The 26794-nt window shown below is 40.1% G+C and overlaps 1 protein-coding gene across 1 annotated transcript; it reads right to left on the bottom strand.

Annotated features, from left to right (window-relative positions):
* Nucleotides 1–3783: 3783 nt before the first annotated feature.
* LOC105481073 (DnaJ heat shock protein family (Hsp40) member C25) lies at nt 3784–26729 on the bottom strand. The gene is made up of 4 exons (XM_011740359.3): nt 25422–26729; nt 12535–12687; nt 9843–10313; nt 3784–6359 (listed from the first exon to the last, which is right to left on the bottom strand). The coding sequence occupies exons 1-4, from the start codon at nt 25755–25757 to the stop codon at nt 6237–6239; spliced, it is 1083 nt and encodes a 360-aa protein (XP_011738661.1). The 5' UTR covers nt 25758–26729; the 3' UTR covers nt 3784–6236.
* Between the last annotated feature and the right edge of the window lie 65 nt (nt 26730–26794).

Raw genomic sequence — 26794 nt, 5'->3', positions numbered from 1 at the left:
GTGGTCTGTGATCCATGGATAAGCAGGCTGGGTGCCACTTGGACTTGAGGAAGGCTGACCATCTGTGTGATGCTCCAGACCTTCCCCCGCAAAAGACTTCTCATCCATTACTTTTGCATCATGGAACTTCAGAGTTGAAGGGACCATCAGACAGTGTGGCACGTCTACAATTTCAGAGGTGAGGAAACAGACTCACTAAGGAAAGTGAAGTGACTTGCCCAGTATCACAAAGTGGGAGCAGGGAAAAGAATTTCATTTTAGCTTTCAAGAGAATTCAGGCCAGACATGGTGGCTCACACCTGTAATCCCAGCGCTTTGGGAGGCCGAGGCGGGGTGGATCACTTGAGGTCAGGAGTTCAAGACCAGTCTGGCCAACATGGTGGGTTTCTACCACACCCGGCTAATTTAAAATACAAAAATTAGCTGAGCATGGTGGCGCATGCCTGTAGTCCCAGCTACCTGGGAGGCTGAGGTATTCAAGTATTGCTTGAACCTGGGAGGTGGAGGCTGCAGTGAGACCATGCCACTGCACTCCTGCCTGGGCAATAGAACAAGACACCGTCTCAAACAAACAAAAAGAGAACTCCAGGTTTACCTAGAGGACCAGAGGCCTTTCGCACATGTGCTGTGATTTCCAGGGCTCTGAACGGTGAGGGATGGAGACAGAGTACCCTTCTTTCCTTCTCACCACAGCTAAAATGCATGGGTCACCACTATAATATCTTTAACATTTTGTTACACATTTTTTTTTCCTTGGTTAAGCACAAACTTATAAATCTCATTTCCAAGAAACTTTCTAGAAATGTCAATACCCTGGTAATGACAAATGTTTCATTTGTTTCCCTGTTAGGATCTGCAGTTCACTCCTCTGACTTGCATTTTATCACCTTTCTACTAACAGTGGATTCTTCTTCCAGGAAAGGGGCTGTGAATCACTCTTCTCCATAAAAATAATGACATAATGGGAAGATATTTCTGCCAACGTTATATCAAAATGACAATACTATGTACCATCTATAGTTTGCAAAATGATTAACAGTAGGAAAACACATTAATAACTATATTTAATGTGACACAGTATCATGTACCATACAAATTATTTTACTTCTTTTTGCCTATTACGTTATTTTTAGAACCTAGAAATAATGAATCAGGAGCTGAAAGAATCACCAGCAGATTTGTAGATTCAGAACGGCTTTTCTGGAGAGATTTTCACAGGTACTTTTGAGACTTTGGGAGATGGTAGAACTTAGGGCTATTAGATGTCTTTTTGAGCAACCATTCTAAGCATCTGTTTGCTATACTGAAAATGTCACTTCACTAAATGTAGGCCTTAGACTAGCAAGTTGCTGATCATTCTGTCATCTCTGAAGGTTTTTCTTTCTTTCCTGAGTCGTCATCTTGACTGCTCTACCTTGCACACTGGTGGCAACAGGGCAGGCAGCTGCTTTTTAAAATACCCAATTCCAACCCTAAGGAGCATCACTTCTTCACTCTAGCACTGTGCCTTGCACAAGGTAAGGGATTAAAATATGTATTAAAAGAATAAACAATGGGTTTGTAATCATTACAAAACACTCTCCTGTTACCATGGATTTCTTTTTTAACAAATGGGACTCTTTGTTATCCCTCTGAAGGTGAAATAACTCACATTTCCTGATTACTTAATATATGCCGGGCATTTTCCCCTCGTTATCTTCTAAGAACTCTCTGAAATAGTATCTTTACACGAAAGAAAACAAGGCTCAGAGGTTAAAGTAACCTGCCCAGTCAACTTTGGTCTATCTGGTTATAAAGTCAGAGTCATTCCACTATGTCCTGCTTCTTGAGGTTATAAAGGAAAGACTGTCACGTGACAGGAAGTTTCTCCATCCCCAAATGAAACCAGGAAGGAGGAATCTGTGACACTGATCTGAGACCACATGATCCATTCCATACACAATTGTCGAGGATATCCTAAATCCTTTAAGAATTAAGAAGCTAAGGCCAGGCCCTGTAGCTCACGCCTATAATCCCAGCACTTTGAAAGGAGGATCCCTTGAGCTCAGGAGTTCCAGATCAGCTTGAACAACATAGTAAGCCCCCTGACTAAAAAAAAAAAAAAAAAAAAAATCAAAAAATTAGCCAGCCAGTGGCATGAGCCCCTGTAGTCCCAGCTATTCAGGAGGCTGAGGTGGGAGGATCATGTGAGCCCAGGAGGTCAAGGCTGTGGTGAGCCATGATCAAGTCACTGCACTCGGCCTGGGCAAGAGATGCTGTTTCCAAAAAAAAAGCTGAAGTGTGTACAACTATCATATCTCAATTAAAAAAGAATTAAGAGGCTAAAGTTTACAACTAATTATGTAGGTTTTTACTGAAATAATTTATGAAGTAAATTTGTTTATCAGGTTCTAGATTTGGCCTTTGCCAATATTTAAATGTAAACCACATCACATTTCATAAATAACATTTAATTATAATTCATCCATACACAACTGGTTTGTATCAATACCAACATTTATCTATTTGCTTCAAGTGTATAATTCTAAGTCAAAAGAGACCAGGTTTGATTTAATGTTTTAAAGTAGCTAGATTCCATTTATACTATCTAATAAAAGCCACTTCTAATTTCCACATTATTTTCAGTTTGTGGCCAGCAGTCTGGTTCACACTAGCTGAGTGATACCCTAGCAATTGGCCTCCACTCAAGAAAAATATCTCCTAGGTTTGGATATTAAAAGTTTACTACTGGCTGGGCGTGGTGGCTCACACCTGTAATCCTAGCACTTGGGGAAGCCGAGGCATGTGGATTACGAGGTCAAGAGATCGAGACTATCCTGGCCAACATGGTGAAACCCTATCTCTACCAAAAATATAAAAAATTAGCAGGGCATGGTGGAGGGCGCCTGTAGTCCCAGCTACTCAGGAGGCTGAGCCAGGAGAATCATTTGAACCCAGGAGACAGAGGTTGCAGAGTCGAGATCCCATCACTGCACTACAGCCTGGCGACAGAGTGAGACTCAGTCTAAAAAAAAAAAAGTTTACTACTGGGTCAGATGCAGTGGCTCACGCCTGTAATTCCAGCACTTCGGGAGGCTGAGGCGGGTAGATCACCTGAGGTCAGGAGTTCGAGACCAGCCTGGCCAACATGGTGAAATTGTGTCTCTACCAAAAATACGAAAAATTAGCCAGGCATGGTGGCAGGCACCTGTAATCCCAACTACGTGGGAGGCTGAGGCAGGAAAATCACTTCAACCCAGGAGGCAGAGGTTGCAGTGAGCCAAGATCGTGCCACTGTACGCCAGCCTGGTGACACAGCAAGGTTCTGTCTCAATAAAAAAATAAAAATAAAATAAAATAAAAAAGTTACTACTAGGCCAGGCACGGTGGCTCACACCTGTAATTCCACCACTTTGGAAGGCTGAGGCGGGCGGATCACCTGAGGTCAGAAGTTCGAGACTACCTGGCCAACATGATGAAACCTGACTCTACTAAAAATACAAGCTAGCCGGGCATGGTGGCGGGCACCTGTAATCCCAACTACTTGGGAGGCTGAGGCAGGGAATCACTTGAACCCGGGAGGCAGAGGTTGCAGCGAGCCGAGATGGCACCATCGTACTCCAGCCTGGGCGACAAGGCGTGACTTCATCTCAAAAAAAACCAAAAAACAAAAACAAAAAAACAAAAACCCCTCAAAGTAATGAATTATGATTTTCTAAACATAAATAGTACTAAATAGTAATTAATTCTCTAAACAGAACCATTCTTTCATGTGACATTTAAAAAATTAAAAAAATTTTTAAATTTAAAAAATCCTGTATCTCAATGGTTCTATTTAAGATCCTAGGTATAGTACCTAGTATGTTATGAAACTGTAATCTCTGATTTGTAGAACTTAGAATTCATAAATAAGGCAGTGAAGAGTTAGTCATGGAATCTGTTATGAGAATATCTGTTATTCATATAACCTGAAGGGTAATTTTAGCAGACATCAACTATGTAACATGATGATGAACAGATAGCATTGAATAGCTATGCTGTATAAACCCTTGAACACCAACCAAAAAGGAAATGGGAATAGCCCTAAAATGAAGTTCAAGAAAAATTTTCTAACTAGTGGAGTTGTGGGGTTCTCTACCCAGGATTCTTCTCCAGATGTTTCTAAAATGGAGAGGTTTTTGGGTTTTTAGTGAGGGATGGGCAGGGTACAGATAATGAGGACACCCAGAAGACTTGACTGACACTTGTGACAACTAATGGCTCTTCCTTCACAGAAGGAAGAATCAGTTCTTCTGTTAAGGAAGGCCCATTTATCTAGACTCACGCAATGACCGTGATTCCGAAAGACTGACCGAACATTACCAAGTGGGCAGGCTACTGGGGACAATTCTGGAAACATTTCTACAAAGACAGGAAGAAATACAGTAATCTGGCAGATTGCAAAAGAATATCAAAAGATGAACTGTTTTCATCAGCCAACCTTTATGAATGCTAACATGTCCAGTCCTCTTAACACTTTATCACTAGGTTAAAAAGAGGCATTCAAAAATTTTCAGAGTCGAGTACTGACATTTTTTTAGTCCTCATAATATATGCTACGTACTTATGTTTTTAGATGGTAAATACCATTGTGTGTTAACTATATGATAATACATTCACCAAGACAGGGATTGCTGACTCTACAGGCAACCACAGCATCTTTGAAAGGCATTTTGTCTATAGCTAAGAGGTGGGCATTTGAAGTCTAAAACACAGCTACCTGTAATTCAGTTCTGTACCTTCTCCACACTCCTCCAACAGAATGGATGCATAAAACACTTTCATCTAAAGTTTACAAAAATATAAATAATTTTAGAGCTGCAAAAAGGCCCTAGTGATAATCTGGTCAGACTCTTCCCCAAGTTTATAATTGAGCCAACTGAAGTCCTTGCAGATTAACTACCTTGTCTACGTTAGCATGCATGGAACTCAGCCTTCCAGCTGTGTCTCACATTGTCTGGGGCTCAGCTCTCAAAACGACTAGCTTACTTTAGCTGGAAACAGATTCTGCATATTGAATATGCTATACTCATCTTTAAAAATTACATGAAAGCAATGTTAATTTTTCACTTAAAATGTCATACCAACAAACTTGTGATATATTGTAACCATTTTATTAATATGAAGCAATGGGATAAATCCTTTAACAGGGGTACTGACTTACTACCATGAATATGTACCGATACTTTGATACTCTGGTGCAGTATCATGCCTGATTAAGTCAAATAATGTGTTATTTACTTGCACTGCCACACATGTAAAAACACATTTCATTGGTTGATAGAAGAGCACACAGCCATGTACCTCGTTTCTGGTTTAAATGCACAGAAATGTTCTCATGTACAATGGATTTTTCACCACTCAAGGACTTCGTAATAGATGAACAACTTTTCAGTACGCTATTTCTGCCTGCTATTTTTTTTTTTTTTTAAGTGAAGAGAGGGGAAAAAAACCAATACTGTGGTACAAAAGACCTTTTTACAAGGTCCTTTCTGGAGAAATGTTGAGAATACAGTTATAGCCCTATAATGAGACTATAATCAAGATCATCCTACAAGGACATGAGGGTAGACTCACTCTCCTGGAGAGTTTCTGATCTTATTAAGACTGTTATATTTGGCTTTAAAAACAAAGAATATTATAATGAATAGAGGGGGGATATTCTAGCAGAAGACTTTCCTAGAGGTTACTTTGAACGTATTTCAATCCTATAATGACTGTAATGAAAACGACTTGTTAGGTCATTCTACTGAAGTTTGTGTCCAGAAAAACACTCATGATAATATAATTAAATGCTGTTTTTGGTGTTTTGTGAAAATACAGAGGCCATGAAAACAGAAAAATGTAGCATTATTACAAAGAGGGAACACTCTCGAAGAATAAACACATAACACATAAAATGTTCAAATGGTATCTAATAAATTTTCATGTCAAATCTTTTAACTAAACATATAAAAATTTTAAATGGCAACTAATAAATCTTCATGTGAAATCTTTTAACAAAATCCACAAATAGATTATAAAAGTTGAACAATCATAAATGTCTTATGTATAAAGTTTTAAGGGAAGGTTTAAATTTCGACATTATTCTGTTTAATCAAATACTTGAGGAATTTTAGTTACTGCTGAGCAGCAGTCAATTGATACATTTCTAAAATAATTCAGTTATGAAAATAATATCACAATTAAGGTTTGGCATAGTAGCATTCCATCAATCTTCAGTCATCCACAAATGTTAACCGCCCAGGCCCTTCATTCTTCATCCATCTCCTGTATCTCTTCCATCTGGGGTCATTTGCCAACTTTTTCTTTAATTCCTCCTCTTGTTCTTGCTTGTAGACCTGTAAGTATAAATAACTAGGTAACTTCACAATCCAAAGAGAAACATTTGCCATTAGCTTTATGGCATATTTACATTTTTCAAATATAACGTTAGGTAAAAAGTTTCCAGTGAATGTATTGATAATCATTCACCTCCTAAAAATACTAAACAATTAAGTATTTTATTTATTTATTTATTTGCAATTAACTATTTTAACATTCAGTGTTAAACATGAAAGAACAACCTGTATGAGAACTAGCAATTTTGTGGCCGCTTGTGGTGGCTCACGCCTGTAATCCCAGCACATTGGGAGGCCGAGACGGGTGGATCACCTGAGGTCAGAAGTTCAAAACCAGCCTGGCCAACATGGTGAAACCCCCATCTCTACTAAAATATATATACAAAAAATTACCCAGGCATGGTGGCACGTGCCTATAACCCAGATACTGGGGAGGCTGAGGCAGGAGAACTGCTTGAACCTGGGAGGTGGAGGTTGCAGTGAGCTGAGATCATACCATTGCACTCCAGCCTGGGCAACAAGAGTGAAACTCCAACTCAAATTAAAAAAAAAAAAAAAGAACTAGTAATTTTTTTTGTTTTTTGAGACAAGGTCTCTCTTGGTTGCCTAGGCTGGAGTGCAGTGGTGCCATCTCAGCTCACTGTAATCTCTGCCTCCTGGGTTCAAGCAATTTTCCTGTCTCAGCCTCCCTAACCGGGACTACAGGAGCATGCCACCACGCCTGGCTAATTTTTTTGTTTTTTTGTTTTTTTTTTAAAGGAGAAATAGGGTTTCACCATGTTGGCCAGGCTGGTCTGGAACTCCTGGCCTCAGGTGATCCACCCACGTCGACCTCCCAAAGTGCTGGGATTACAGGTGTGGGCCACTGCGCCCAGCCTAGAACTAATAATTTTTTGTCACTGATTTCTGTAACCTAGGAATACATTCTTTTCCTCAATGAAAATTGACTAAAGGGCTTAACACTTCCCCTCTACAACTAATGTCTAATATCAAAGAATCAAAACTTTATTTTTTTAATATGGTCCTTTGTAAATTTAACTGATGACTTTCAGATTTGGTGATCTTAACCAAGGAACAAAATGACCTTACATACATGTTTATCTCCAAACTGAACTTACATCTACTTTCATCTAAAGATAATTATGAATTTTTTCATTTTTTTAAATTAAAGTTTCCAAAGAAGGTTAAATAAACCAGAGTTAAAACTTGTGAGAACACAGAACATCTGCATTTCTTGCAACTCTTTTTTTTTTTTGCGATGGAGTCTCACTCTGTCACCCAGGCTGGAATACAGTAGCACAATCTTGGCTCACTCTAACCTCTGAGTAGCTAGGACCAGAGGCACCACCACGCCCAGTTATTTTTTTGTATTTTTTGGTAGAGACAGGGTTTCACCATGTTGCCCAGGCTGGTCTCAAACTCCTGAGCTCAAGCAATCTGCCTGCCTCGGCCTCCTAAAGTGCTGGGATTACAGGCATGAGCCACCGCACCCAGCCTGCAATTCTGTAACTTTTAATGCACGTCAACTAAAGCAAAATGAACAAGCTGTCTTAGCCAGTTTCATAGCCACATAAAATTTTGGAAAGAAATGATTTTACTTCCAAATATTAGGAAGTAAAGACTAAGGCAACTTCATACGATAACATAATTCACCCCACAACAGCACCCTAAGAAAGACACGGTTTTGCAGATTCAGCTGCTTCACCTTCTTAAAAAAGAAAACCTTTAAACGTTTAACCTACTTAAAAGAACAAGCTTTTCAAATAGTTTAGGAGCTAACTGGTATGCTGTAACTAAATAACATTTTTTTTTTTTGAGATGGAGTCTCACTCTGTTGCCCAGGCCAGAGTGCAGTGGTACAATCTTGGCTCACTGCAACTTCTGCCTCCCTGGTTCAAGCGATTCTCCTGCCTCAGCCTCCCGAGTGGCTAGGATTACATGCGCACACCACCATGCTCAGCTATTTTTTTTGTATTTTGAGACAGGATTTCACCATGTTGGTGAGGCTGGTCTCGAACTCCTGACCTCAAGTGATCTGCCTGCCCTGGCCTCCCAAAGTGCTGGGATTACAAGTGTGAGCCACCACACCGGCCCTAAATAACATTTTTTATTTTATTTATGAACAGGATAAATATATAGGTATACTTGGTAAAATATCGGGCAATTCACAGTAAGTTAAATTACGTAAATATAGTTCAGACCAAAACTTTAATTTCAGTGAAATCTATTTAGGACATCACATACAAAATGAAATGACTGTGAAACTAAAAAAAACTAATGTATCTCAGATTTCTTAAGAAGGTTTTGGCTGGGTGCAGTGGCTGATGCCTGTAATCCCAGCACTCTAAGAGGCCAAGGTGGGCAGATTGTTTGAGTTCAGGAGTTTGAGACCATGCTGGACAACATGGCAAAACCCCAACACTATATGACAAAAACAAGAAAAAAACGCCAGGCGTGGTGGCTCATGCCTGTAATCCCAGCACTCTGGGAGGCCGAGGCGGGTGGATCACGAGGTCAGGAGTTCGAGACCATCCTGGCTTACACAGTGAAACCCTGTCTCTACTAAAAATACAAAAAATTAGCCGAGTGTGGTGGTGGGCACCTGTAGTCCTAGCTACTCGGGAGGCTGAGGCAGGAGAATGGCGTGAACCTGGGAGGCGGAGCTTGCAGTGAGATGAGATCACGCTGCTACACTCCAACCTGGGCGACAGAGGAAGACTCCGTCTCAAAAAAAAAACACACACAAAAAAAACCACAAAAGTTTCACTGTGCTCTATTCTTATATTTAACATCATAGCCAATTAATTTTACCCTGAATCTAAAACAGTGTCATTATGATAATGAGACTGCTAATCCCTTTAACACCACAGCTACGTAGCTGATCACCTCAAAGTAATTTTTGTAGGTGACAACTGTAGCATAAAGCATTTATTAAAATGCCCAGAAGTTTAGAGTCATTACAATAATTCGATTTAATTTAAAAGCAAAATAAAAGTAACTTTCTATAGATGTCAGTTATTATGCAGAAGATCTTGTGCTCAATTATTTTGAAATGAAGTCATCTCAACAAAATTTCCACCTCTTACTCTGTTTGTTTATTTATTTATTTATTTATTTATTTATTTATTTTAGTTTCTGTGGCTAGGTTTACAGGATTGGAAGAAAACTTGGGGCGGGCCAAATTTTAGTTAGTGCAAACATGCATATCCTTCCAATGCAGTTTAACATTCTTAAAACTTTTCCAGAATTAGTCAATTAAAGTATTTGAAGTTCATCCTCTAAAAAGAGAAATTACAGGTTAAAAACCCACTGTCTCACTACCAAATAGAGTCCTACTTCCAATAAAAGTAAGATCTTTACTAATTGTTTAACTGTTGGATTTCAGAAATGTGAGCAGACTTCTGTGATCCCTCGTTATAATACACCTGATTTTAACTTGGCCAGGTGGATGACAGTGAAAATCACAGCAGAGTGACTACTCACCTCATAATTCTCCTTGATCCAGAGCTCTCGTTTAAGAAAAGTTTCTTTCTGATGATCTTCTAGACTATCAAATTGAGACTTTGACATCTTCATAGATTTACGTATAATGTACAATCTCTCTTCCTCTCCATATTCTTTGCCTTTGATGTTAAAATTATAGATCCACCGGCAATACCAAACTATGTATGAGCATAGGTGAAATGGAGCTAAGATAATTTGAAACAGGAGAAGATCACAGATTTGGGGTTTCTGATAGCCCCCCTTTATATCTATTTTACTTTTGATAATGTTCTTTATGATGTTCTCCTCCTCGTCACGAATTTCCTCTTTGGACTTTTTGTTTTTGCCTTTTTCTTTGGCTTTTTTGAGCAGTCCCTGCTGCTTGGCAATCTCTGTAGCCTGGATACGGTACTTGGGCACTGTGGCTAGGTAGCTGATTGCCTTATTGTAGCTATTCCACCAGCTGAAAAACTAGAATAATTAACAGAGAACAATGAGTCATTTTCATTACCCAATCTAAGTTAAAGGAATGATAGAGTCTCGGTGAATACTATCTCCCAAGAAACCATTACAGTTAAAACTAGGGATCTCAAAGATACTACTTTGTAAGTAAAAGATACAACTGAACGAAGCCCATGCATACACAGGATCTCAAGGCTGGATAAGTAAGGTAAACTCTGAGCTGAGCCAAAAAATCACTGATGCAGTCAGGAGATGCCCAAGATCAAAGGATGATCAATGTGTCATACCACACCTGTGGTTTCATATCTTTACCGTTTGGCTCTTCCCTAGATCACTTAAAAAAATTTTTTTTCTTTTTTTTTTTTTTTTAAACAGTAACCTACTTACTAGAAAAAGAGTTAAATGGCAAAATCTAGCCGGTGAGGAATTTGTTTAAAAACCTCATAGGGTATAGACTCAGGCAACTATATTCATTCCCATCTCTTTTCCTAAGCCATCTGCATATATCACAGTGGCACTCATCCTATTCTGAGAGATTCAAATATGGTTGAACTCTACCTATTTGGATAGGAAAACATTAACTTACTTCATAACTGTATTCAACCACAAAGGGTTTGTCAGAAAATGCCCTGCTTCTCACATAGTACCTCCATAAATTTCAGCTCCTGTTTAACTGAATGAATATAGCGGATATACAGATAATACCCTGCAATAGTAGCAATCTATTAAGAATATATTTTAAAGTTACTACAGTATTACATTGTTTAAAACAAGAAAGTAAAATTATCCCTGCTCTCCCCTTTGAAAGGGTAAATCGTTCTACAAATGCTGACACATTTTAAATACACCACCTTAGTTTCCAATATAGTTTTTATTCATAAAAATTGAATGTCGGCCAAGTGCAGGGGCTCACGCCTGTAATCCCAGCACTTTGAGAGGCTGCAGTAAGTGGACTGCTTGAGCCCAGGAGCTCAAGACCAGCCTGGGCAACATGGCAAAACCGTGTCTCTACTAAAAAAAATACAAAAATTAGGCAGGTGTGGTGGCACATGCCTGTAGTCCCAGCTATTCGGGAGGCTGAGGTTGGAGGATCACCTGAGCCCAAGAAGTAGAGGCTACAGTGAGCCACGATCACTCCACTGCACTCCAGTCTGGGTGACAGAGTGAGACCCCATCTCTTAAAAAAAAAAAAAAAAAAAAAAAAAACACACACACACTGAATATCATGTCGTTTCTGGGAATCAAACTGGAGAAGTAATTTTCAAACAAGCAAATTGCTTCATTCTAGTCATCTGACTTGCTCATTTCCTCTAAAGGAGCATGTGATAGGTGTGGCTAGTTTAATAACAGGGAAAACTTATTTTAGGCAGAAGTTAAATTTTTGTGATACTTTACAACATAAAAAGCTCCTGGCTGGGCGTAGTGGCTCACGCCTGTAATTCTAGCACTTCGGGAGGCCAAGGCAGGCGGATCACAAGGTCAGGAGTTCGAGACCATCCTGGCCAACATGGTGAAACCCCGTCTCTACTGAAATACAAAAAGCTGGCCGGGTGTGGTGGTGCGCGCCTGTAGTCCCAGCTACTCAGAAGGTTGAGGCAGGAGAATGGCATGAACCTGGGAGACGCAGGTTGCAGTGAGCCGAGATCGCGCCACTGCACTCCAGCCTGGGCGACAGAGTGAGACTCTGGTCTCAAAACAAAAACAAAACAAAAAAAAGTTCCTATGTCTCTTTTAATCTATTTCAGTGGTTTCAACCTGAGCAGAAGCACCCTTAAAGGGGCACACAGAAACGCGTGGACATTTCTGGTTGTTACAATAATGATGGCAAGCACTACTGGCATTTGGTGACTGGAGCCGGGACTTGTTAGGCCAGACTAAGGAATTCAGATTTCTCCCACGTTTAATGGGAAGTCATTGAAAAGGCCTACAAAGGTAAATGATATGAATTAGCTGACGTTCACTCTGGCTACTATGTAGAAAATACTCCAGAGGGAGCAATGAAAAAGGCTCTGGATTTTTGAGGGGTTGTTTTGTAGTAATAATGACATTCTTCAACAATTTCTTAGATTTGCCACTAACAAAGATTCTAATACTGCCAATGAATAAAACAGATCTCAACTAGAAGTAAAATTTTACAAAAAGATACTCGCAGTTAGGCTTTAATGACTAGCACTAGGCAATGTGCACTAAATGCACATAAATATAGATACAAATATCCACGGATACATACCTGAAACACTGAAATAGCACACACACTGACCAAAATCACGACTCTAACATCCACCTTAGGGGCCAAGCGCCTGCTATAGTAGTGGTAGTAATGGCTGTAGTACTCTTCTGGATGATCCAGCATGTAATCATAATCTTTTCGTGTTTCCTCATCCTGTAAAATGACAAGATATCCAACTTCACAGGACAGTCCATTAAATGGCCTTAGTTTATAATCTGTTAAATCAAATACAGAATTTTATAATTATGTAAGGTTAATCTGAGTAAAAATACTGAAATTGTCAAAATCAAAAAATTTCCCATTACTCTTCAAAGCCATGTAAATTTCCAAAACTTCAATATTAGATATAAAAGCATAACAAAAATATTTGTCTAAGTTCTTCAGTATTGTTAGTCCTCCTGGAAAAATAAAAACACTTTAATAACAATGAACCTTTCAATCTTTTTAGCTAATGCTCGGTGCTAATAAAAGCCTGTTCACAACTACTCTTAACAACTGTTGATTTTTTTTAAAAGCTTATTTCTTGTGTATATTCACAATCATGTCCCAGCCTTGTAGATAGTTTTCTGCTAAAAGCAATGATTAAGACAGCAAAAAGTCGGTAAAGCCAGTCTGTGCCTACAAAACTGAATTATGTCCATCTCAAAGAAACACTTGAGACACCCATGCAGTCCAATGGTCAAAGTCTAGCTTTGTGACCTCAGATAAAATATTTAGCCTCTCTGAGCCTCCTTCTTCTTCATTTACAAAAAGAGGTGACAATCCCTGCTGTATTATTTTTACATGGTTGTTGTGAAGATCAAATAACAAACATTATACAAAAACATGTTACAAACATGTAGTACTTCATCACTATAATGTGCCGTCCAGCCCAGGTCACAAATGAGGTAACATATAGATCTTTCTTACTGATACAAACTCCTTGAAAGAATTATAGCATTCCAAAATGCTGCTCTGTATGTTCACAGATAAAACATTTAAAAAAAATTCTCTGATTCTAATCAATTTCCAACAGAGATAAATGCCAATGTTGTACTGAGCTAGGCAGGTTGCAGAGTTATTAAACCAGGTCATGATTTGCTCTTTATCTCACAGGAAACCTATTACATTTTCCAACTTGCCCCATTTCAAAAAAAAAAAAAAGATAAAAACTATTATAAAATCAAAACAAATTATTTAATCTCTATACATGAGTATAATAAAAACCATTACAAAAACAAAAGTCTGTTTTGCCAGGTGTGGTGACTCATGCCTGTAATCCCAGCACTTTGGGAGACCAAGGTGGGAGGACTGCTTGAGCCCAGGGGTTTGAGATCAGCCTGGGCAGCATAGTGAGACCTCGTCTTTACAAAAAATTTTAAAAACTGTATTTGCGCAGGGCATGGTGGCATGTGCCTGTAGTCCCAGCTTCCCAGGATGTTCCCCAGGTGGGAAATCACTTAAGCCTGGGAGCAAGGCTGCAATGAGCCATGATCATGCCATCACACTCCAGTCTGGGCTAAGAGAGCAAGGAGCAAGACCCTGCCTCCAAAAAAAAAAAAAAAAAAAGTCTTTTTTTATCTTAGAGGAATGAATTCTTCAACATTTATTAAGTTGTAGATTCCTAGCTAAAAGCATTTCAAAATCTAAACTTGGTGCCTTGCTACTGTACACAGATTCTCTGGGGTCTGTTCAGGACCACTTTCTGAGTCCTCCAACATGTAGTTTTTTAGATTTAAAGTAAGAAATTTGCTAATAACAAAATCTTCCTTGTATCCATTATGTATTTTCTCTTATGTATTTTCTATTATGTATTTAATCATTATGTATTTTCTATTAAGAATTTTGGGCCAGGCACAGGCGCTCACGCCTGTAATCCCAGCACTTTGGGAGGCCAAGGCAGGCAGGTAACTTGAGGTCAGGAGTTTGAGACCAGTCTGGCCAACATGGCAAAATCCCATTTCTACTGAAAACACAAAAATTAGCCGGTCATAGTGGCCTGCACTTGTAATCCCAGCTACTCGGGAGGCTGAGGCAGGAGAATGGCGTAAACCCGGGAGGCGAAGCTTGCAGTGAGCCGAGATTGTACCACTGCACTCCAGCCTGGGCAACAGAGCAAGACTCCGTTTCAAAAAATAAAATAAAATAAAATAAAATAAAATAAAAATGTTGAATTTGTGTGAGATCATTCTCAGTAAGTTCTCCTATAGTCATTACATTCAAAAAATTTCTTACCTCTTACCAGTATATGAAATTATATAAACTAGTAGCTAGCTTAATTAGATATAAATATATTTATATGAAGGGCCAATATGAAAACTGTCAGTTATACAAGGACGGGTGAGCTCAAGCTAGTATTATTTTCAGATTCACTCCTTGTATGCTCTCTTCAGTCAAAAAGGATTTTCTTGTGGCAGCTGCTATATGCCTCAACTGTCAATCCGTGACTCCTTCTTTAAGTCATCATCCTATTCCAGAGCTTCTAACCCAGAAAGGGTAAACCTATATAAGGGCTACACAGACAGCCCTGAAGACTAAAGCCCGTGTCTCTTCATGTGTCTCATTTTGAGTACCTCAAGAAATCGTCTGAGAATTTTCCCATTTCCCTCTGCTTTTTGGGCTAATTTTATAGAAATGCCCTGTTTTGGAGCCTAAAACCCTTGACTTTAATCATCCAATCATGACAGATGCCTTTTGAAGTGTATTTCTTCAAGTACAGTTCTTCTTGCTACAACTAGATTCCACGTAGCTCTTAAACTAAATGCCACACTGAGACCAGATTCCTATGAGCCTCATGGTCTCTGCGCAGCCCTTCGCCCCGGCTGTCTGTACTCCTCCTGGTTGAAGCATATGGAGTAAGGTCTTGGAGTGTCACTGAAATTGGTATGTGGACATCATGTGTCCAATGCCTATCGCCTCTTTTTATTCTCTTATCTCTGTTCTACAGAACGCAGATATCATCCCTCTTCAAGCATTTCACTCAGATCTTTCACCAGGGTCACTATTTTCTCACTGGTTTCTAGATTATTGACTTTACCGAGTCCTGAACTCCTTTAACACAACGGTCAACTAATACTTCAACACAAGCAACTCCAGAATTTATACCTTGTGTCTGGCCTCTCCGCTGCAAGCAGAGCTTGTGGAATCTGTTCAAGGTCCCCTAATGGAGTCCTCAAACTACCAAATTCCTGCAAGACATCTCAGGGTCAAGTCTGACTTCTCTTTGGATGGTTTTCTTTTCATTAGGGTCACCATAAATGTATGACCCTCTTTTGGCCATGATTACACGAAAAAGTTGGCCACTTCCTTGTTACAGCATTTATTCAATTTATTTTATCTCCGTTCTAGGGCTTAAAACTTTCTCTCCAAAATCAAGAAAATGATCAGTTTTCATGCATACTGATGACGATCAGTGAGGCAAGCATACACTTTAGAATCAAGGGCAGTACAAATTGGTAAAACTTAGGAGTTCTCAACAGTCTAAGTCAAACTTCTGCTCTTTAGTAACCTACTAAGTTTAGAATCAACCTAGTAAGAACAAGAGGATACCAAGAATATTAGCAAAGAAAAGACATAATAAGAAAGACCATCTTTCTTTCTGGGACTCAAGTAGAAAGCTAAGGTAGATTCTTATTTGAATACCATATTTTTTTTTCCTACTCATCTTGAATTAAGGTAGCCACACAATTTTTTTTTTTTTTTTTTAAATCTCCAATGTGTTCTCATGGCCAAAGTTAAAATTTCCTACGCATGCCACCAGGCCTTCACAACTGGTCCAAACTTACCTACCTAGCAACATCCCTTATCATTTCCCCCTCTTTTATCCATAGGAAATATTCAGAGAGCAATTTCTGGAATTTGGTGTGTTATTCCAACACAACGTTCCTTTTCATACCTATGTCTTCAAACGTATATTTTTCTCTAATTTGAACCTCATGAGTCCTATTAATCCTTTAGAATGTAAATGTTACTGCCCCAGACAGTTAGATCATTCTTATTACACTTGGTACCTATTTATTATAGCACTTATCACATTGTAATAATCAGTTTTTTCTTTTCTTAGAATGAGAATTTCTAGAAAGTAGGTAGGGTAACTCATTAATCTCTGTATATCCAAGGCCTAGTACAGTGCCTGGCATTCAGTAAACATTATTTCAAAAACGAGTGAACTTTTGTGAAGGTTTTTCCTTGCAATATGCATCTCTCCACTACGTAGGTCTCCATCTCACCAGCAAGGCTGGATGGGTAGCGATGTCATAAAAACTTCAGTTTGGCAGAAGTGACTGCTTGAATTCATAGTTTATGAAAATATGCTACTGTGGCTAACATAGCTTAAACCTTAAAACAGTTTAATATCTTACCTTTCAATAAGGTAGTACTTTTTCTTTCAGCAATTTTGTGGATCTTAAGGTCCCAGGGTCTGGAGAGTCCAACTTCTTTCCAAAACCAAAACCTTTATACTTGTTTCTTCCTCCTGTCTGTCCTGAGCCTTGACAAGCAGGGCAATAAGCTCCTTGTTTCTAATCTCTACAGGAAAAACTGTAGTGCTTCTGCTGGTGTCCATTCCACTCCCAATCCTCTTGGGCATATGCAGGAGGACTGGAACATAACCACCAATATCTAGATCAAAAGTGAACAAGAGGAAACCCACAAGCAAAGAAAGCACTGAATCCTTCCTTCTCTTAAAGGGGTCATCCCCCTCCCCAGAGGCAAAAATATTTATGTTCTTGCCCTTGAAGGAAGTCATGAACTGCGTGATCTCAGTACATAAATTGCAATAATTTGATATTGCAGCTAGTTTTACATTTAAAACTTCCTACTACACAGAGTATAAAAACCATTTTTGGGGTGGTAAAGGTCAGGAATCAATGATATATGAAAATGTATTACTGTATTCACTCAATATATATTAATCTTATTTTCTTTAAATCCACACACACACAACCCCCCCCCCAACACACATGCGCACAAATGATCCTTCAAAAAACAAAAAACAAAAAACAATCTCTGGTCTAAATTTTTTTCCAGGCCATTATATCCTACAAAAGAGGGAGAAAATTAACCACTACCCATTTCATTTTTTTTCTTGTTTCCTGCCCACTAGTCACTAGTGCAACTTCTCTTCTCTTCTATCTTCTCTTCTCATTCTGCACATAGTCTCAACAACTTCCATGATTTGGAATATTATCTACATACTAGTAACGCTTGTATCTGTTTTTCTTGCCTCCTCCTATTCTCAACTATGTCCTGAACATTTTCTAAATGCAACATAAATATCTCAACTCAACATGCTAAAAAACCAAGTCTATTCCTCTGTGTTTCAGTTAATACTATCAGCATCAACTTGGTCACCTGAGTTTTTAAAAACCTTAGTTGTTTTCATTTCAAAAATGATGATGGAGGGCATTAGGCCTTGTATTGAGCACAAAAAGAGAATAAAAAGACAAGACAAGGCCATCGCCTCAAGAACCCTCCATCTAGAAGAAGAATCTAGCAAGCGAGAAAAACACAATTGAGTATGCTAAGGAAAAGGGGCTGACTCTGTCTAAAAACACTAGCAATGGGATTCACAGCAGAAGGGAAATGGGGGCTAGATCTCGGAAAGCAAGTAAGGCGTAGTGAAACTTGTTCCAGGCAAAGGAAACAGCAAGTGTTAAGGGTATAAAAGTATGAAAAAATATCATGGATTCAGGGAAGCTTAAGCATTGGGGAAATTTAGGAAGAAAGAAGTAATAAATACAGCTAGGAAGGCAAGTTTGAATAAGAACTGTTGAGGATCTTGTATGTCGCGCCAAAGAGTTAGGATGTTATCATCTGTGCTATTCAAAAACAAAAATGTTTCCAAGTATGAGAACAATAGCATTGTGTAGAAGTATATATTGCTCAAAGACAATTCTGGTAGTATCGCAAAAAGTAGAATGAGGGAGAAACAGATTTTAGCAGCTAAGAATAGGACTTGATAAGTAAAGGGGTACACAAGAAACAAAGGAGATGTTCAGCATGATACTGAAGTTTTTAATTAGAGTTACTACGTAGACAATGTTATTAAAATAATGAATACAGGAAAAAAACAGCAAGCTTGGAGAAGATGCAAGGAAAAATTGTGGAAGATTTTGAACTAGGAAGAAAAATATTACTAGATATCCTTTCAATTTCTGAAGCCTCAAGGATTATCTATTCCTGCAGAGGAGTGCACCTTTTGTCTTTGACTAACCTATTTAACTCTACCGACAGAAGTAACTTGTAGAAAACTGGAAATAATGTAAATGACTCCTATTCACAGAAAGACAAATTCTGTCCAGTGGAATGCAACACATTATTGCTTGGTAGGTATTCTCTAGTTTTACAGGCATTTCAGCATTCCCTATCTGATTACAAATGTTGGCACTTTTTCTCTTTCAACTAGTTTTAGTATCTTACTGGTTCCCTCACTGATTAATATGTTAAATAAAATCTCTGACACATGTTCACTCTGTATTTGTGAGAGTCATAATTATATCTTCTTTTAAAGTTTATGCTTTCACAAAGATAACAAGATTGACTTCAGACATGTTTAACTGTGGGTACCTGTGCTACAGGAGAGGCAGTTGAGAATATGAGCCTGGAGAACATGCAGGTTTTAGAATTGCCAGCTTAAAAGCAGTGGCTTAGGTCAAGGATACAGTTGAGTTTCATCAGGAAGAGCTTAGAAAATAAAAAAGAAAAAGTACACGAAGAACTCAACAGAATCGCAATGCTTATGGGGTAGGTAGTAGAAAAGACTATAAAGACTGAAAAGAAATGGCGAGGACAGAGAAACAGACAAAGACTACATCAAGGAAGTCAGGGAAGAACACCTTAAAAAGTACTAAGTCGTCAACAATATCACATGACACAAAATTCCAGGAGGAGGAAGAAATGAAGAGCAGTCAATCTAATCAGATCTGGTGAGTAGAGAGTCATTGTTCACCTTAACAAGAACAGTTTCAACACATGCTGGGGCACACGCCAGTCTATGATAGCATGAATGAAAGGGAGATGAGAAAGTAAAGACAGTAAATAGCAAGCAAAGGAAGGAAAAATGTGAGTGTAGCTTTAAAAGAAGCAAAATGAAGCGAAAGGAGTGGGAAATGAACCAAGTAGGAGATTTTCAATTTGCCAAAGAGGAATGACGGAAGAAGATTCCAGAAGAATGACAGAAGAGGGATACCAGAAGAAGACAGTTTAAGTAAAATGAGTTCAGTCAAGAATACCTTTTTGCCCTCCCCAAACCATTCTCAAAACTGCTCCCAGAGTTTTCTTCCTAAAACAAACATAAGATTGTGTCATTTCTCCACTTTAAAACTTCTGGTAACTATTCAATACATAAAGTTCCAATTCCTGAACACAACGTAAGGGGTCATTCATCATCTGATCCCAGACTATGTTCCAGTATCCTGCAACATTCTCCCTCCCATGGGACCTCGCAGGCTCCCAACCTAGAAATAGCAGATCCCCTAAAGTCTATGAAAAACAGTAAGTGTCTTTGCGCTCTTGTGAGTATCTCAAAATGTTCTATTTACCTACGATAAATCTGTACAAGCTAAATTAAAATGTCTAGTACTCAGTTTCTAGCTAGTATTATATTGTCAGTAGTTTTCAGGTTGATTAAGAACTCTGATTGGTTGTTGATTACATCATATGTCAGCCAGTCATGGCACCAGAATCAAACATGCCTGGGATATAATCACCCTTGGCCATAAGTAGGGAGTAATCGCTGAAATTAAGAAACCAGGAAAAACTAACATTTATGGGTTCACAGCAGAAATAGTAAATGTGGTACATATGCTGCCACATCCTTTTTCTGGGGCCATGGGAAACATTACTATCAAACGTGTTACTCTTTCCCACTAAACCCAGAAAAGGTCTCAAAACTCTTAAAAGGTAAGAGTTTTGTTCCAGGTAATCATGACCAATCAGGGTTGGCATATGAAATGAAAACTATACGCCATCTATGGACTATAAATTAACTTAATTTGGTTGTTTATCAGCATCACACCTATAATAGAAATTTATCTAATTTTAGGGTTCAGTGCATGTGCCAGTAATCCCAGCAATTTGGGAGACTGAGGCAGGAAGACTGCTTGAGCATAGGATTTCAAGACCAGCCTGGGCAATATAGTGAGACCCTGTCTCAAAAAAGAAAGCAATTTATATAATTTTTAAATATTTTTATGATTATTCAATTACCATGAATGACTGATTAAATACAATCTGGATAGTGTCGAAAAAGAATAGTAATACATGCAGTTCATTTTTTCCCCAAAACAGAGTCCCTGGGAAAAATATGATAAAAATGATCCTTGGTGGAGGAAATGCTCATTACTATAATACCTCATGAAACTACATCTCATTCCTGGAACAAGCCTTGCACACTCATGACTATGTTTCTGTTGATCAAGTTTCCTCTCTACCAGAAATGTCCTTTCACCATCAACCTTGGTGACTTTGTTCCTGATCAACTCAAAAGAGTACCACCTTCTCTAATCCAAGAAGACATAATCACTTCCTCTCAGCACCGCAATATAATCTGCACAGACTTGTATTATATAACTTAAATAACAACTGAACAATAAGTATCTGTCCTCCTTGTTACTAAAAACTTTAAGCCAGAAACTGCGCCTTTCCTTTGTTATGGTCTCCTCTGAGCGCCTATGTCAGTCCCAGTTAAAGAAAGGGTTGAGTAACAGAATATAAGGAATGAACAATAAACAGAAACATAACAAGGCAGGGAGTTCAGAATCGTTTTTTGCTAAATTATTCCCAAGTGCTAAAGCCCTGCCACATCAGACTGATAAAAGGAAACTGAAGTGTTCTTGCAATGTTTCCTTTGCAAGACAAGTCCAGAGTAGAATGCCCTCTCTACACATCCTTTCAACTTATCAAATAGCCTTCACCTTCATGCCAGAAATATTCCCAAGACCTTTTCTAGGCTCTTTTCTTGTGATCCTGCAAAATGCCATAAATTCTACACTTCTGCATTTTTTACCAATCATAGTTTTTCTAAGTGCATCCTTTCAAGTTGTTCTCTTATCTGCTTATTTCTATGCCATTTCTCATATTTCATGTATTATCCAATTTTTATCTACATTCAAAAATTATTGTTCTCACTTAAAAACCCTCAGAACATTAAAAGTAGAAGTGCAATTTTTCTCTCATGCAGGAATTTTTCACTCATAACCATCTAATTTACTTATCTATACCACTCTTTAAAATTGCAATTAATTTGAGTGAAATGGCAAAGGGCGTTGCACGTACCAATGTCAAAATGCCAGAAATCCACTTTCCATTTCCATTCTATCTGAATGTCTCCAGATAAGAGTTTTTATAACATTAATGCTCTGATGTGCCAGACACTGTGCTAGGTGCTACGGATATACACACAAAAAACAAGGAGCATGGTTTAGTGGGAAAGAGAGACCTACTCAGTACTTACAATGCAGTGTGATAAGTGCTATAGCCACTTTAAAAACATGTAAGTGGGACCAGATTATTCTACCTCATGAGATCCAATGTTGACACAGAGGGTAAGTGTCCACTTGTTTAACTTCCAAAGTCCATAAACACCCTCAATTCCCAAAAGTCAAACACACTAAATACTATTGCATGGTCTTAGTTTCTAAAGCAGTGTGTGAAATCATAATGGCTTGAAGTTTTGCTGAGATCTGGAACTGTAATTTATTTGGGGATGTGAACTAAGCATGACTTGGTGAAAGCATGTGGCCAGTGCCTTTGCCTTCCATTACTAGCCACACTTCTTTTCTTGGTTTTCCTCCACTTCTCCATGCACAGGTAAAATCTTTTTGCTAAAATAGTAATAACCAAATGTCATATCTTCTTGTCTTACCAACTGTATTTAAGTCATGTTAGTGTACTTATTTTTAACCACCATCTAAAAAAAAAAAAAAACAAAACCCTCTCAAAAGGGCATTTATTTGACCAAAACAACCTCAGAATCATAAATCCACTGATGTTTTACATAATTATAGTTTCCATTTTGGTGATGTATTTATTATCAATATTCAGAGACAGGCTTCTGCATCCCATTTTTATTCCAGAGTCACTGGAACTCAACTTCTCCCACTATTCTATCTGACCTTCTCTTAGCAAACACTACCTGGACCTCTTACCCCTCACAAACCCTGTTCAGAGCCAGAGGATACAATCCAAACAAAACAGCCATTACATCTCCATTGCCTCAATGGGATAATATAGAAGGCTGAAGCCCTCCTAACTGGATGACCTCAGTTCATTAAAACCTAGCATTACCCAGAAAAGATATTATTTGGCAACTTTCTCACAATTCTCCATTATGACAGAAATTAAAGCAGACCACCCTGTAATAATTGCTCCCACACACAGCAAGCCAAAGTCCTTATCCTTATTCCAAGAGAGAGCATCTTCAATGAGGTAAATAGTTCTTGGAGATGCTCCACTTGGAAGATGAATACACGTTCATCTCTATAAATTTAAAATGCAAGTTTTCAAAGAGTTCTGCTAGGTCTGATTTTCAAGGATCCAAAATATCTCCAGACATCCCTTTTGTCTCACAGATAATTTCCACAGTAAGACACGGGGGGTTCTGGGGGAGCTATAGAACACTCACCTCATTCCCTCCTCCATCAGTACAACTCCACTTCTACTCCCCTGTTTCAAGATATCTGTAGCTACCACAAACCCGTCAGAGTCAAGAGTACAAGTGTTACCTACTCCAGACACACTGGTTTTTAACTGCCTAAACATTCATGATCTTGAATGGATCACTTATTTTATCTAGCTTTTCATTAGCTGACAATCAGTGGTAAACTTTAGGGGTAGAAACCTTTAGAGGAAACCATACAGATTCATCAGATCAGTCCCGGGGGTGGAGGGGTCTGTTCAGTCTCTCCTGGTGGCCCTCCCAGCAGGAATCGCTACAGTCACTATTTCTACCGTCTAATCATGGCACTTGTTTTCAAAGTTCTTACCAACATGCTCACCATTCTCATGCCAAACCTACTCATCTCCAATCCTACAAAGCCCAGCAGAAGGCAACAGCTGGCAGTGTTTCTGCTGCCCTCTCTTCTGGAAGTTCTCCATCTTCCAGAAGATGGGTTGACACAGAGGGTAAGTGTCCACTTGTTTAACTTCCAAAGTCCATAAACTCCCTAAGTCCCCAAAAGTCAAACACACTAAATACTATTGCATGGTCTTGGTTTATAAATCAGTGTGTGAAATCATAATGGTATAACTAATATACAGTCCAAATATCACTATCTTTAACCTAATTATCTATATCATCCTAACAACTACTGCATTCCTGACGCTCAACCTAAATTCAAGCACCACAACCCTATTACTATCTCGAGCCTGAAACAAATTAACATGACTAACATCCCTAATTCTATCAATTTTACTATCCCTAGTAAATCCCATTATGATTTCACACACTGGTCCAGGGCTCCCTTATGCACCATCAGGGCTTCTGGCTGAATACAAAGAACAGAGGTTGGAGCTTCATATGCTGAAGTCCCCCGGATGGAGAGTTCTTTCCTAATTTTTTCTGGAGTCTTTTTTCCACCACTCTTTACACAATCAGCAACAAAGCCCTCTGGGGCCTCAGCACTTTCCCAGTTCCCCAGCCATCCCTCAGTTAACTGCCATAAAATTTCACTAACGCTAGTGAGAATTTAATGAACTAGGTAAATTAAATTTTACCTAGTTCAATGTACCTAGTTTACCTAATTCAGGGCCTGCCCCTCCACCAGTCATTTTATGACTCCAGATTATCCAAACTGTTCTGGAAGGCATGAATAAAGCTGCTAGCTCCTTGACTATTTTCAGCTCTGGAAAAACAATCTGGAGAAACAATGCAAGGTTAAATTATATCCACTCAAAGTACAGTCATTAAAAGCAGGCTACCTAGCAACATGGAAAATTTTGCTTCGGGAAAAAAAAAAAGGCTAGAAAGAAATACTTTACAACTACAATCGCTGATGTATTAGTATGATGGGGCCTTTCAAGCAGTAATACCACCATCAAATACGATTTATACTTCGTGATGTCCTGGTTGGCTTCATTTTTTGCAGTAGTAGAAGAAAACAGCATTGGGCTAAATTTCTCATCCCCACAAGACTCAATAAAACCTCTGTCAAATGAAATATAAATACATATTCACAAAATATTTCCTACTAGAAATTCTGAGTTTTGTACCCAAGTCATTAAGCACCCATTTATGGGCCCTATGGAAAGGGGGGCGGTTCGTACACTTATCATTTAATCCCCATAATAACCCTGGGAGGAGGTAACATGGCCTTAATTTTGCATATGAAGAAACAGCTATTCCAACATATTAAGTCACTATCCAAGGTCATACAGGGGTGTCACAGCAAAGAGTCACATCTGGTCTCTTGACTGGTTGTTCATTGTTCTTCTCGGTGTTTTCTTAGTTCCTTAAACCCAAGCTAAGTGTCACCATTAACACTATTTCCAGAAACCAAATTTCTGTCCTATCAAACTGATGCGATCACAGTTGTCACTCGATATTCCACACTTTCCCTGTTGTGGGCGACCCCGGATCCCACTAATAATGATCACCCTGCTTTTCGAATGTGAAATGCACGTTATTAAAATATTTTCACGAAATCGTAAGATGACCAAAGCTTTGCATAACAATGACTGTCACAAAAAGGAGGAGGAAGAGGAGGTTAGCTGTGCCCCCTGAGGCCCCGGGGGGCCGACTCGGTTCTTTCACAGGGCCACGTGGGACACGTGAGTATCTTAAAGGTCGCGGCAGCGGATGCGCTCAATTTCGGAGTCACAGAGGCCTACGCTCCGCGGACCGGGGTCGGAAGGCGCCGTGCGCTTCCCATGGCCGTGCTTCGAAGCCCCTCCGCTCCCGCAGGCCTCACCTTGAGCGTCTCATAGGCGGTTGCCACCAGCAGGAAAGCCTCCTCGGCGCTCTGCGGCGTCCGCCCGGGGCCCTCGTCGGCGGGCTCCGGCCGATATCGGTCGGGGTGGTAGCGCCGGGCCAGCTGGCGGTAGGCCCGCGCGATCTCCGCTTTGCCCGCCGAGCGGCTCACGCCCAGCACCTCGTAGCAGTCCCGCGTGCCGCAGTAGAGCCCCTCCACCAGGGCCCCCGAGGGCCGCACTAGCAGCAGCGTCAGCAGGAAGGGCGCCAGCAGCACATACGAGCGCCGACCGGCAGCCCCAGCTGCCCAACCGGGAGAGAGCAGCGGCGCCCCCATCCCCAGCCTCGCTGGCGGACCTGCCACCCCAGAGATTCTGCAGCACTCCGCCGCGGGCCCGGCTCGGCCGGCCTGGCCCCCAGTTCCACGTCAGCAGCCGGCGCCTCCACGCAGGCGCACAGGGCGCGCTACAGCAACTACTTCCTTCGCAACCGGTTGCTAGGGAGAAGGACGCCTCAGCCACTAGGCTGCTTCCGGTGCGTCACTTAACGCTTTCCCAGTCCCAGCAGCTGGAGGATTTGTTTTTGGTCGGACCTGCGGGATGCCTCTGTCCCAGGCGCGCTTAGGCGGGGTGTGCGGAGCGCTTTACCTACCACAGTGCCCGGCACACGCAGCCTTTTCGACATCATCACTTGACCTGCTGTAATAGATAACCTACCTGGCTCTCTCGCGTCCCGTTATCAGCTTCAAAAAGATTTGCACGTACGCCTTTAAAGCCAGCAGCCAGCCCCGGACGCCTTCCTCTCACTAACCCCATGCTGCCGTTCCAAACGGAAGATGAATTTAGCAATTCTAGGCGCTGCCTGTGTACTAGATAGGGACCCTGAAAATTCGTGGCCATCTAGTTCAGTTTTTCTCAGTCTCCACACTATTGACATTTTAGACCAGATAATTCTTTGCCTTGGAGGGGCTGCCCTTTGCATTGTAAGATGTTTAGCAGCATCTCTGGCCTCTCCACACTAAATGCCAGTAGTGCCACCATCCCCAGTCATGACAATCAAAAATCTCTGTACGCAGGTCTGTGCGTCCACCCTGGGTTACGCGTTCCCGGGACAACCTGCTGGGCTGTGTCTATTTCTCATCTCAGCCCACCCACAGGCAGCCGAGAGCCTGGGAAGCTGAGCTCGCTCTGCTTAGTGCAGTTCTACTCTCCCCGTGGCCTCCGAGTCCTGAGGGAGTATGCTGCCGGTTGTTTACGCCAGGAGGGGTTTGCCCCACCTGTGGCCTCGCTGCGGAGCCCTCTGTATCTGATTATGATTTAAAAAAACAAAAACAAAAACAAATCAAACTTCTACATTTCATTTTTGTATCTCTTC

Source organism: Macaca nemestrina, chromosome 14 (assembly GCF_043159975.1).
Source record: "Macaca nemestrina isolate mMacNem1 chromosome 14, mMacNem.hap1, whole genome shotgun sequence".
Classification (NCBI taxonomy): Eukaryota; Metazoa; Chordata; class Mammalia; order Primates; family Cercopithecidae; genus Macaca; species Macaca nemestrina.
The sequence above is the reverse complement of the archived record's forward strand: the minus strand, read 5'-3'. Positions and strand labels throughout refer to the sequence as shown.